General features: G+C 60.4%; 1 protein-coding gene across 9 annotated transcripts in view; it reads left to right on the forward strand.

Annotated features, from left to right (window-relative positions):
• The window catches only part of NHSL2 (NHS like 2), a 41,919-nt gene extending 28,828 nt beyond the window's left edge, over positions 1-13,091 (forward strand). For 7 of the 9 annotated variants that reach the window (XM_054075364.1, XM_054075370.1, XM_054075367.1 and 4 more), the window contains exons 2-8: positions 4,015-4,167; positions 5,234-5,370; positions 5,522-5,726; positions 6,638-6,769; positions 7,937-10,129; positions 10,219-10,351; positions 11,573-13,091. In XM_054075364.1, the coding sequence (XP_053931339.1) occupies positions 4,015-4,167; positions 5,234-5,370; positions 5,522-5,726; positions 6,638-6,769; positions 7,937-10,129; positions 10,219-10,351; positions 11,573-11,882 (3,263 nt within the window). In that variant the 3' untranslated portion in view covers positions 11,883-13,091. Of the gene's footprint in view, positions 1-474; positions 556-4,014; positions 4,168-5,233; positions 5,371-5,521; positions 5,727-6,637; positions 6,770-7,936; positions 10,130-10,218; positions 10,352-11,572 lie in introns of those variants that run through there. The other 2 variants (XM_054075369.1, XM_054075365.1) reach the window with 2 other exon arrangements.
• Positions 13,092-13,208: the final 117 nt, after the last annotated feature.

Here is a 13,208-nt window from a genome sequence, read left to right on the forward strand (position 1 = left end):
CTGCTCCCAAGGAGCAAAAGCCAAAACATCAGGGTGTGACGCTTACTCTTGCACACAGGATTGTGCAAACATTGTGCAGCCCCTTGGGGCATGGGTTTGGGGTGCCTGGGCCACCAGAGGGATGGATGCTTGGATTGTCTGACGTTTCCCACCCCTTCTCCTCCTCAGCTGCTGCTTCTGCTGGGAAGATGAAACCAGCCCTGCCAGCACCTTGGCAATGCCCGCCCCGCTGCCTGCATCAGCTCAGGACAGCACTGGCTTGCGTTCACAAATGAGCTGTGTCTGCAAAGGGTGGAAAGGGCTGGGACACCGCGACCGCCCTGCGCTGCGCTTTCTTCATTTCCCCAGCCAGGGATGGCCATGCTGCCCTCTTGCCCGTGCCTGTGGCTCGCGTGGGCAGGGCAGGGTGCTGTGCCCTCCTTCACTGGTTGCTCAGGCACGCTTCCGCTTCGCCCAGGGCGGCCCCGGGTTTCGGCATTGCGGTTTGCACACGTGGTTGGAGCCAGCAGGGTGGGTGCCTTGGGGTGTCCCAGCAGTGAGGCTGAGGCTGTGGAGGTAAGGTCCTGCTGTGCGGCTCCAGGGAGGGGGACAGGGCTGTCCCCGCAGGGCGCTGGCACTGGGCAGCTCCTGGAGGTGTGGAGTCGGGGCGGGGGGTGTGGTGGTGCTGCGTTTTGGGGGGTGCACTTGGGGAAGAGCAGCTGGAAAGCTGCCTGGTGGAAAAGGACCTGGGGTGCTGGTCAACAGCAGCTGTACAAGAGCCAGCAGTGGCCCAGGCGGCCAAGAAGGCCAACAGCATCCTGGCTTGGATCAGCCATGGGGTGGCCAGCAGGAGCAGGGAAGGGATCGTCCCCCTGGACTCAGTGCTGGTGAGGCCAAACCTCGAACATTGAGTTCAGTTTTGGGCCCCTCAGTGCAAGAAAGACATTAAGGGACTGGAGCACATCCGGAGAAGGGAACAAAGCTGGGTAGGGGTCTGGAAACCAGGTTGTGGGAGTGGCTGAGGAACCTGGGGCTGTTTACCCTGGAGAAGAGGAGGCTGAAGGGAGACCTCATCACTCTCTGCAGCTCCCGGAAAGGAGACTGAAGTGAGTTGGGTGCTGGGCTCTTCTCCCAAGTGACAAGATGAGAGGAAATGACCTTAAGTTGTGCCAGGGGAGGTCTACAGTGGATATTAGGAAAAATTTCTTCACTGGAAGAGCAGTGAAGCATTGGCAGAGGCTGCCCAGTGCAGTAGTGAAGTCCCCATCTCTGGAGGGGTTCAAAAACCATGTAGATGTGGCACTTGGGGACACAGTTTATCAGGCACGGTGGGATCAGACTGATGGTTGGACTGGATGAGCTGAGAGGACTTTTCCAACCTTATCTCTTCTCTGATTCTGTGTCCCTAAGCCTTGACGGAGGTGACACCGTGTAGCTGCTGTGGGGTCTGCAGGGGCAGGTGGGGGTGGCTCCTGGGGGTTGTGTGGGATGAAGGTGAGGAGCATCAGCACTCGCCAGGGCCAGAGGCTGGGTCTGTGTGAGCCAGGCAGAGGGGTGCAGCAAGCCGAGACATGGAGCGCACTTGGAAAGGGAGGGGACAGCAGCAGAGCCCCACCTCACCAAAGAGAGCTTGTCACAGGGTTGAGGTCTACAGGGTGACAGAGGTCCCCCTGTCCCTCCCTTCCTGTAGCCCTGTAGGTCAGGACTGTGGGGAGATGCCCCAACCCTGCCCCATTCCCAGCCACACGCCTGGTTCCCATCCCCATGGAACAACCGGGTGCACCAGGCCAGCCAGAGGCCGAGCCCCTCAGCCCCTCTGGGCATTGCCATCTGGGAGGCCAGAGGAGGAAAAGCCACATCCCTGGGTATGAAAAGGGTGCTGCGTTCACCCACAGCTGGGAAAACTTCATCACCAACCGCACAGCACTGCCCTTTGGCACGGCACTGTGTGGCCGGGCAAAGCCTCAGCGTGGTTTGCACACACCCGCCCGCCCCAACACCTCTTGGTTGATATGGAAACGAGTCAAATTATTTAAAGGAGGGGGAAAAAAAAGAAAAGGAAAAAAAGCCTGGTGTTAAGGCACGTCGTTATGGTAACACAAATTATAAAAGTAACTAGGCTAGGGACGTGGCACCTTGCTTTCGGGTGCTGGGTGTTGTGCAGGTTCTGCTGCTCCATCAGCCGGAGCAGAGGGGATGGACGGGCAGGATGGGACCATGGGCAGCGGGAGTGATGCTTGGGATGCAGCACTAGGTGAGCCAGGGCATGGCTGACCCAAGCGTGCAGGATGTGGCTTGTGCTGGGGAACCCAACCCTATTTTGGGGCTGTTTGCCTTCCCGCAGGCAATTGGGGTTGCTGTCACTACCTCAGCTGGGGGCTGACATGAAGTAGAGTGGCTGTGTTTCGGCAGCTGAGCTGGTGGCGTGCTCGGTGGGGACATCACATCGGCCGGTGGCCAAGGGGAAGTGTTTGTCATGGTGGTAATAGGAGTGCCACGAGTGATGGGGCTGGGGACGGACACACAGGCACAGCACGCCCACACCCCTAGAGCCAGCAGAGAGACCTCAGCGCCTGCCCCACCTTGCTTCTCTTCCCTGTGAAATGGGAGCCAAACTTGGGATGTGCATCCCCTCAGCCAACAAATGAAGTAGTGTTGGCTGCTGAGCAGGAGCATCCCAGCTACCAGACAGGGCGAAGGGACATCAGACCCTGGTCCCTGGGGGTGACACCCAGCCCGGTGGGTACCACCAGGCACAGGACCTTGCACAGTGCGCATGCTGACAGCAGCCATCCCTCTGCCCACACCAGGGGTAGCTGGATGAAGTGGGTGATTCCAGTACTGAAAGGAGCTCCAGGAAAGCTGGGGAGGGACTCTTGGCCAGGGAGGGAGAGGATGAGGGGGAACGGTTTTCAGCTGCAAGAGGGGAGATTGAGATGAGATCTTAAAGAGAAATGTTTTGCTGTGAGGGTGGGGAGGCCCTGGCCCAGAGCAGTGGTGGCTGCCCCATCCCTGGAGGTGTCCAAGGCCAGGTTGGATGGGGCTTGGAGCCCCTGATCCAGTGGGAGGTGTCCCTGCCCATGGCAGGGGATTGGAAGTGGATGGGCTTTGAGGTCCCTTCCCACCCAAACCATCCTAGGATTCTATGATGAGTCCTAAATCCTCAGGGATGATACCCTGGTCACCCATGAGCCCCTGTTTAAAGCTCACAATCCCTCTCTCTGCCTTCACCACCGGGGTCAGGGCTTGGATGCACCCATCAGTGTGATGGCAGCGGCACTCCCTTGGACCTGGAGCAAAACCACGCTGGGGGGAAACCCACATCCGCTCTGGGCCAGCACTGCTTCTCCACTGCCAGGAGAAGTGCCAGAGCTGCAGGAGTTCCCGTGGCAAAGCCTGTTTGCCAGAGCACTGCTCAGCTCCCAGCACAGCCAGCTCCAAATCCTTCTCCTGAGGGCTTTTTCACCCGTGTGGGGGGTTTCAGAAGGTCTTGGCAGGTGCATGGCCCTTTCCCACAGAAGTTTCCTTCCCAGGAGACCTTTTTGGAGCCCCCGCTGCTGGGGCAGGGTGTGTTAATCTCGCCGAGCGGGCTGAAACCAGTGTGATGAAAGGTGTTATGTCCTCCTTGCTCCCTCCTTTTTGATTGCAACTTCTTCTCTTCTGCAGCCAGGAGGTTGCTTCACTAGAGTGTGCAGTGTTTCCTGCACCCAGGAGCAGCTGGGCAGTCACCCAGGGCAACAGGGCTTGCTTCCTTCCCCAGTTTCACCCTGTTCCCTTCCTGGCTTGTTCTGCCAGCCCGCAGGGACTGTTTCCAGCCCGCAAAGCAGCAGTGGTGGCAGCGATGGGGTCTGGTCCCACCCAGCAGCAGCCTGCCTCGGTGGCTTTGCTGGGACAGGACACAGGCACATCCCAGTCCCCACGTTGCTGGAGAGACGAGGACAAGAGGAGTGTTCTTGGCTGGAGTGGTGTCAGCCAGCAGCCAACAGGGAACCTGCCCACCAGCCTCCCTCTCACTCTACTCCCTCCTGCTCACAGCCACCTCTAACGTGGATATCGAGAACAAGAAAGCCACCCATCCCAAGCTGTCATGGCAGCAGCCAGTGAACGTCTTCCTGGCCGCCGGGCGCCCGCCGGGCATGGAGCAGCTGCACCAGGAGGCTCAGCTCAACCTCCAGAGCTTGATGCAAGGTAGTGGGGCAAGAGGGGCTGAGGGCAAGCTGGGTGAGGGTGGTGGTCTTGATCTTGGTCTGAGGAGAGGCTCTTGATCAGGGAGTGCAGGGAGAGGATGAGGGGCAACGTTTTTCAGCTGCGAGAGGGGAGATTTAGATGAGATCCTAGAGAGAAATGTTTTGCTGTGAGGGTGGGGAGGCCCTGGCCCAGGTTGCCCAGAGCAGTGGTGGCTGCCCCATCCCTGGAGGGGTTCAAGGCCAGGTTGGATGGGGCTTGCAGACCCCTGGTCCAGTGGGAGGTGTCCCTGCCCATGGCAGGGGGTTGGAACTGGGTGGGCTTTGAGGTCCCTTCCCACTCAAACCATTCCATGATTCTATAATGAGTCCTAACAGCAAAGTTGTCCCCAACGTGCGCGTGTCAGAGCTACTCCTCAGACCCTGCCAAGCTGTAGGTTTGAGGTGCCCAGTGGGTCCCAGCCTCCCACAGCCCCTCTCTGATCTCTGCTCTCAAATCCTTGATGCGAGCAGCAAAGCATCAGAGGCCAAGACCAGGAGCCAGGACACTCACCAGCCCCACCACAGCACGGTTGTGCCCATGAGGGCCTTGGAGATCCTGCTACTGGATGAGTGTGGCTGTTGATTTTGTTTCGTTCCTATTTTTTACCCAAGCCATCACTCAAGCTCAGCAGCCCGGCCTTCGCCCAGCTTGTAATCTCATTAAGTCAGCCTGAGCAGACCTGGTTTCCGCCAGGCCATAACGACTGGCATTAATGAGCTCAACAATTACAGGATGGGGAGACACTGAGTTCCCTCCTGGCTGTCCCCAGTGGGGCTCTGGTTCCCTGCAGAACTCGCTGTGGCCCCAGGCAGCTCCTGGGAGGAGCGGGGAGCAGGCTGCCAGGTTCCCAGCACTGCCTCAGCTGCCCCCCAGACTTGGGGTCTTCCTTTCCCTCCTCTTGAGCTTCCAGTGTTGAATAGGGGTGGCAAACCAGCCGAGGGACAGCCACACCTGCCTTCGTGTTCCTCCTGCCCCAGGGGCAAAGCTTGGCCCCCGAGCAGGGTCCCAGGCACCGTTTCTCTTGCAGAGGAGTATGAGGAGCAGTACGCCGAGAGCAGGGTCACCGGACAGACCTTCCGCGCTGCCGGGCAGCTGCCCCCCGACACCCCTCCTGAGCCATCGCCCCGACCTCTGCCTGCCAAGCGGCTGGAGTTCGTGCTGATGGTGAGTGCCGGGATGGCGGGGCAGGGCGGAACAGCCCTTGTGTCCCTCAGAGGAGAGGGATTGGTGCGGTCAGTCAGGCAGCAGGGCTGGGGAAAGCCATTTGTGTCCCACCCTTATCCCTTTGGTGGCTCACATCCCTTTTCCTTCGCAGCCTCCGAGCCGGCAAGCAGCCGAAGAGGAGACCACCAGCACAACCGCACTTGGCACTCAGCCACCCGACACCTCTCTGAGCCTCCCCACCAGCCCGGACAAGCAGCCGCCCTGGGCCAGAGCCTTCCCGCTGCCCACCGTGGAGGAGAAGCAGTGGCATCAGTCCTGCTCCATCCAAACCAACATCATCCCCATCAACGTCTCGGGTAGGGCAGCACCCCTGGGCTGAGGCAGGGGTGGAAATATGCGAGAGGCAGCCACAGCACCGAGCCGGCACCTGGGGAGGATGCAGGGGCTGTGTCCCAGCAACTAGCAGAGTGGTGGGAGGGGGGCTGGGGCTGCAAGCCTGTGTCCCCGCAGGCCAGGTGGATGCTGGGGGCAGAGCAGGGAGCAACAAGGCCATGCTGGCATCTGTCATTCCCAGCCATCTCTCCTGCTATCCGCAACTTTGAGTGTCCAATCCACACTACCATCCGGTCTCTTGTTTTCGCCATGCTGCCCAGCCAGACGGTCTTGTTGCAACCTTGGCTCTTACCACGCTCCATGCAGCCAGCCTGTCTCATCTGTCCGTCCGTCCGTCAGTCGTCATGGGGCTGCAGCTCCTGGCAGTGCAGTCCTGCCCAGTCCTTGCAGACTTGGTGCCACACTCTGCCCCCAGGTCAGAGCCTGGGTCTGGCAGCTCAGCAAGGTGCCACCATCCAAAGACAAAAGCTGTCTTTCTGTCCTTTTCTTCCATGATGAAGAGATATGCCAGGACCACCTTGGTCCCTCTTCTCACTCTGCTGTTTGTCATGTCCATGTCCCCAGTGTGGCTCAGTGCTGCTGGCCTCGTTAACAACGAAGCCCAGCGTTGTAGGGTCCAGCTTCACCAGTGCAGAGTGAGGTCAGTCTTTGCAGCTCTCCATGCATCCCACCTCCATCTGCACCATCTCCGTGCATCCCACCAGCCAGCAGTGCCTCCATCTCCCATGCAGTTCCACCAGCATGGCTCACCACCCTCCTGTCAACCCATGCTCCTGCCTACAGTCACCATCCCAGGCCAGGGGACACCCAGGGGACACCCAGCGATGGAGGGGGCGAAGCCCCTGCCCCTACAGCGTGTTTGTTTTGGCTACAGGGCAGCACTTTGCTAGGCACGCGAGTGCTCGTCACTCCCTGTTTAACACAGAGACCGCGATGAACCCCAAGTCCACCCTGCGGCGTAGACGGACCATTATTGGATTCCCTAACCTGTCCCTGCGAGACCAAGGTGACGGCAAGAACCGCGCAGCCCCTTCTATGCCCCAGCAGCACCTGGGCAGGGCTGGCACCCACTGGACATGTCCTGACAGTGGGCAGAGCCACCTCAGGGCATGGAAGCCAGCCACAAGACGGGCTCCCTGGGGGGACACTGGCCTTGGGGAGCTGGATCAGCTCCCTCCTGAGGCACCTGGTAATGCCAGGCTGGCCCTGGGGCTGGCATGGCATCGGGGACAGCCCTTCACCCCAAGCCAGAATGTCCTGCCCTGTGCCCAGACCTTGCACTCATGGTGTTGGGGCTGCAGAGCAAATACCCTGCCCAGGTCTTCTCTGGGGCTGGTGAGCCGGTCCATGCGGGTGTGCCAAGGGCACTCGTGTAGCTGAAGGTGCCTGCAGCACTCCAAGCACAGGCACGTACCAATGTTGGACCCCATGGAGACAAGAGCAATCCCAGCTCGAGGGCTGAGTCATGCCATCCCCAATGGAAAGTGTGGAGAAACCAGAGAGGGCCTCTTCTCAGAGGCAGGTAGGGGCAGGAGGAGGAGAAGCCATGGCAGCACTGCAGCAGGGGGAATTGTCACTGGGTAGGAGGAAGGCTTTTTCCCTTCTGACAGTGGCCGAACCTCCAAAAGGTTGTCACAGCCACTCCCTTGGAGGCAGTCAGACCTCAACCTGTTGTAGCCTTGAGCATCTTGATCTGCTAGATGTGCTTGAAGTATGGTCCCCAAGTCCTTCCCCATCCCAGCTGCTCTGAGATGAGGCGGTACTGAGCCATTGCATCCCTCCCCGAGCTGGGCAGTGATGCCTTGCTCTACTCTTCCCGATACCCATGTGTCCCCACGGGACAGCACTTTGGTTGCTGTGGGGCCAGTGTCCCCATCCATGAGACTTCTTGCCATGGCTGCCAAGTTGCCCATGGCACATCCCAGACTCCAGGGGTAACAGACTGGGGGCTGTCCCCCATTGGGTTATGACCCTGCAAATGCAGAGGGTGTGTCACCCCACCCCCTCCAGTCCGCTCAGGCACATTTCATGGGTGGGCAGAGATGCATTGCCAGAGATTGGCCATGGGGTGGGCCAGTCCTGGCCCCACGGCACACGGGGCAGGACTATGCCACCGACTTGCTGGCAGAGAGACAAGCGGGATGGTGCTGACTAGGGCTGTGTCTCCTCACAGGCGGTGCCAATGGCCCAACCTTGACTACACGTGTGCCCATCACAGAGTCCCTCTCCTGCAGCTTCGTGCCTGAGGCCTCAAGCCCAGGGAAGGCACCCCAGGAGATCAGCCCCCGCCAGCCCCTCTCTGCCCCACTGAGAAAGACCTTCAGTGACCTCGGAGCCCGCTGCTGCCAGCCGCCCACTGCCATGGACCACGCGGCCACCCCCTGTGCCAGCACCTGCAATGGACCACAGGGCACCCCTTTCCCCCCACCCTGGAGCACCCTGGGCTACGTGAGCCCCCCCAGCCCCGCCACTGGTCAGGGCAAGGGGCCTGCCTCCACCTCCCTGGGCGGCTCCAGCCCATCACCCAGCCCGGGCTCTCCTGCTGCTGCCTCCTTCTTCATTGCCATGGAGGAGCACGTGGGCAGCAACGGGCCCAGCTCCTTCTCTGGCACAGTGCCTGAGTCCCCCTCCACCTCCAGGAGCAGCCAGAGGTGTGATGGCCAAGAAGCCACGGTGAACTTCTCGCCAGGAAGCCAAGAGGAAGCAGCGGTGGAGCCGGTGCGACTGGAAGTGGGGCAGCCAGGGTGCTGGTTTCGCGAGCGGTCACTGTCGGTGCCCACCGACTCCGGCTCCCTCTGCTCCGTGGACATGTCGTGCGCTGACACCCGGCGAGGCAGCGCCAACTACGCCCTGGGCTACCCTAGTGCCAGTTCTGAGGGCAGCACCAGCACTGACAACATCTCCCTGGGGCTGGAGCAGGAGGGCCAGCGGCGGCGGCGCTCCAAGAGCATCTCCCTCAAGAAGGCGAAGAAGAAGCCCTCACCACCCACGCGCAGCGTCTCTCTCATTAAAGAGGGGCAGGATGATGCCATGGGGACTGGCTTGGTGCTGCCCAAGGATCAGCGACCAAAGAGCCTGTGCATCGCGCCAGAGCCCCAGGGCCACCGTCTGGTGCACGCTGACCCCCAGGGGAGTGTAGGGAGGGAGCCTGATGGCACAGCCACCCCCCACCAGTGGCATCTTGCAGACTGGAAGGCTGGTGATCCCTACCGATCCCTCTCCAGCTCAAGCACAGCCACAGGGACCACGGCCATTGAGTGTGCCAAGGCACGGGGCAGCTCCGAGTCCCTCACATCCCCTTCAGTCTCCAGGGCCACGACACCCTCCCAGCTCTCCACGGAGGCAGACCTCAAGACCTGCTCCCCAGGCAGGCCCACAGGGCTGATGTCCCCATCCAGCGGGTACTCCAGCCAGTCAGAGACCCCGACCCCCACCATCCCGACCTCCACCATCCTCGGACACTCCCCACACCAAGTGCGGGTGAGGCCGCTGGTTCCCGAAAGGAAGTCCTCGCTGCCCCCGACGTCCCCCATGGAGAGGAGCCCCAAGTCCAGGCTGTCCTTTGACCTACCACTCACGCCACCCGCACACCTCGACCTCTCGGGGCTGAAAATCTCCTTGAAGGGGAAGACAAAGGTCAGCCGACACCACTCTGATTCCACCTTTGGCACCAAGCTGGCCCAGAAGACCAGCCCCATCACGCCCATCATGCCGGTGGTCACACAGTCCGACCTGCGCTCTGTCCGCCTCCGCTCCATCAGCCGTTCGGAGCCAGAGGACAACACTGATGGCCCAGAGCATGCCGAGGAGCCGGCACGTGGTCCCTGCCCAGGGCCAGAGAGGAAGGTGAAGCCTCCTGTGGCAGAGAAGCCACCACTGGCCAAGCGGCCCCCGATCATCCTCCCCAAGCCCACAGCACTACAAGAGGAGGGTCCCTTATCCCCCACGTCCCCACCAGGCACCAAGGAGAAGGGGCTGCCACAGGGTGGCTTCGTGGTGCTGCGGAAAGGGGAGCTGCGGAGGGGTCCTGGGGAGCCCCCCTTGTCCCTGATGCCAGCAGGACCCCGGCGACTCTCGCAGGGCAGTCTGGAGGATGAGCCACGGCTGCAGTGGAGCAGTGCTGGGGAGGGGGAGCGGAAGAAGGCCAAGGTGCCACCACCAGTGCCCAAAAAACCTAGCGTGCTCTACCTGCCACTCGCCCCAGCCCCAGCACAGCTGGGAACCAGCATGGGGGACCAAGTGCCCACTCCTAGCCCCATCATCACGCTGGACGTCGACCCCACATGCTGCAACCCTGGCGCTGAGGACGTGCCATCTCCAGAGGCCCTGGGTACAGCACAAGCTGGTGACCCCACCTCAGAGCAAGGTGAGGGTCTCCCTACTCCTGGGGTTTCACCTCAGGACAGTGGGGGTCACACAGGGGGTTCATGGCTGCTTTGTCCTCCCTGCCTGCAGGCAGCTCAGCTGACGCCAGCACAGAGGAGAAGAGCTTTGCTAGCCACAAGACGGCTGACTCCATCACGGAGGAGGACGATGATGTGTTTGTGACATCCCGCACCACAGAGGATCTCTTCACCATGATCCACAGGTAGGGCTGCCTTGTGGCACTGGGTGGGCAACAGCCCCCCATACCTCCTGCATCCTGCAGCACTCACAGGGCTGGGCATTGTGTCCCACCTGCCACAACACCTAAAATTCATAGAATCATTCAGGTTGGAAAAGACTTCTCAGCTTATCCAATCCAACTGTCAGCCCAACCCCACCGTGCCTGCTAAACCATGTCCCCAAAAGTCACAGCCACACGCTGTTTCAACGCCTCCAGGGATGGAGACTCCACCACTGCCCTGGGCAGCCTCTGCCAGGGCTTCACCACTCTTTCAGCAAAGAAATTTTTCCTAATATCCAACCTAAACCTGCCCTGGTGTATCTTGAGGCCAGTTCCTCTCATCCTATCCCCTGTCACTTGGGAGAGTAGTCCAGCACCCACCTTGCTCCAACCTCCTTTCCAGGAGATGCAGAGAGCGATGAGGTCTCCCCTCAGACTCCTCCAGGGTAAACAGCCCCGTGTCCCCCAGCTGCTCCCACAACCCCTGGGCTTCAGCCCCTTCCCCACCTCTGTTCCCTTCTCTGGACACTCCTCCAGTCCCTCAATGTCTTTCTTGCACTGAGGGGCCCAAAACAGAACTCGGGGTTCGAGGTTTGGCCTCACCAACGCCGAGTCAGGGGGACGATCCCTTCCCTGCTCCTGCTGACCACCCCATGGCTGATCCAAGCCAGGATGCTGTTGGCCTTCTTGGCCACCTGGGCCACTGCTGGCTCATGTTCAGCTGCTGTCAGACAGTACTCCCAGGTCCATCTCTGTCAGGCAGCTTTCCAGATGCTCTTCCCCAAGCCCCGAGCTGCATGGAGTTGTTGTGACCCAGCCCTTGGACTTGTCAAATCTTATAGAATTGGCCTTGGCCCAGATTTTCCATGCTGGGACCAATGCTCACACTGGGGCCAACCTGTTGGTGCGTTAAGCACTTTGGAGCTCAGCACCCTGAGTCTGCAGCCAGGTGCAGTCACTAGCTCACAGTGGGGTTCTGCTGCTCCATCACCCTTGGGCCATGTTGGACCTAGCTGCCAAGGAGAGTTTGCCAGCAGATAGGTGCATTGCTTGCCATGCCCATGTTGTCTTCTTGCCCCAGCAGAGCAGGCACAGCCACAGCTGGGCAGATATCACGCCTCTTGCTCTAGGACTTCACCCCATGTAGAGTGGTGGCAGCTCCCACCTGGGGCTGTTCCCACCACATATCTCTTTGTTGCCTAGGTCAAAGAGGAAGGTCTTGGGGCGCAAAGAGCCTGGTGACACCTTTAGCAGCCGGCCCAACTCCCACTCACCTGTAAAGACTTCGGGCTCCCCGACTGGTGAGTCCCCGGCAGCAGGCAGCACTGGGAAGTCCTCCAGCAGGAATGAAGACTTTAAAGCCCTGCTCCAGAAGAAGAGCAGCAAAACCAGCCTCGGTACCCGGCCATCTGCTGCTGAACTGCTCAAGACCACAAACCCGCTGGCTCGGAGGGTCATGACAGAGTTTGCTCCTGAGCTTGATGGTGCAAACAACCCTAAAAGCCAGCCCTAACCTTGCGTGGTCCCTTCTCGCCATGAAGGGCTAGAAATGGCTGCAGAGGGAGCACTGCTGTGGAAGAGGTCTCCTGCCTGTCCGGGTGAGTCCGTGTGTCCTGCCTGGGGTTTTCTTCTGCTTTTGTTTCTTCCTTGGAGAGCTGACAGCGGAGAAGCAGCATTTGGAATCCAAGCCTCTGGTGGAGCTTGGCCCTTTCCAGGATGAAAGAGGTGGCACCACGGCTGGGAACATTCCGGCTGAGCCAGCTCCCTGGACCGAAGGCATCTGCTTGGGAAGCAGAGCAGGACTGCAGCCCCCAGTGTCGCTCAGTGCCTGCAGCGAAGCTAGCTTGAAACTGTGTGGTCATTTCGGCATGTGGTACTTTAAATGGCTTTTCTAATGCACTGTGGTGATGATGTTTTATTCTCTTTCGTTTTGGCATTGTACCTTGAGTTTCCCAGGCCAAGATCCCGGGTTTGAGTTCACCTGGATACACAGAGATGTACTTTGGGAAGATGTAAGGGGGGCAGCAGGAATTGAGGTTGCTTTTGAAGAGCCACAAGCGATTCCCCCTCATCGTCCCAAGCATCCTCCCAGCTGCACAGGGAACAGGCACCCCAGCGTTCGCGGCCAGCGTGACAGTCTCAAGCCAAACCCCCGCCCCTTGAAAGCCCCCAAAATGCTGCATTTTAGAGCTCCTCGGCTCTCAGTCCAAAAGCAAACCCCAGGGTCACCTCGGCTGCACTGCACTTGGAGGTGTGCCAGCCTCCTGGACTGCGGCTGCCACGGGGGCGAGTGGCCCTGCCGCTGCTGGAAGGAAAAGCGGCAGCAGGCCAGCGCTCCCAGGGAAGCCCTTCACCAGCTCTGCCTCTTGCATCACACCGGAGCACCCTGCGACAGCATCTCCTGCAGACATCAGCCTTGCAGCTGCTGGAGGTCCTAGGCCTCTGCCGAGCTGTTGGCCAAAGCCAGCCAGATGTCACCTGAGCCACCTCCCCAGTGACTCCTGGGATCCCTGCGGGATTAACCCCTCCGCCCATGCCCGCTGCCTGCAGGATGAGTGCCAGTGCCACCGGCACTGTCCAGCGAGTGCTGTTGGCAGTGCCACTGTCCCCCTGGCACACGCAGGTTCACCGGGCCAGCCAGACGGCGCTTGAGGGCCAGGATCCACTGCTGAGGCATGCGGTGGACCCCAAACTGTGTGTGCCTGCCTGCGGGGCTGCCCGTGTGGCCGTGGGTGCTGCCAGGAGGTGGCCATGGTGACACAGGCGGATGCGGTGCTGGCACAGCCACATTGCCCAGCCCTGCTGATGGAGTGGTTTGCACATCCCCAGCTCCGGTGAC

The sequence above is a fragment of the Cuculus canorus genome, chromosome 10 (genome assembly GCF_017976375.1).
Source record: "Cuculus canorus isolate bCucCan1 chromosome 10, bCucCan1.pri, whole genome shotgun sequence".
Lineage (NCBI taxonomy): Eukaryota > Metazoa > Chordata > Aves > Cuculiformes > Cuculidae > Cuculus > Cuculus canorus.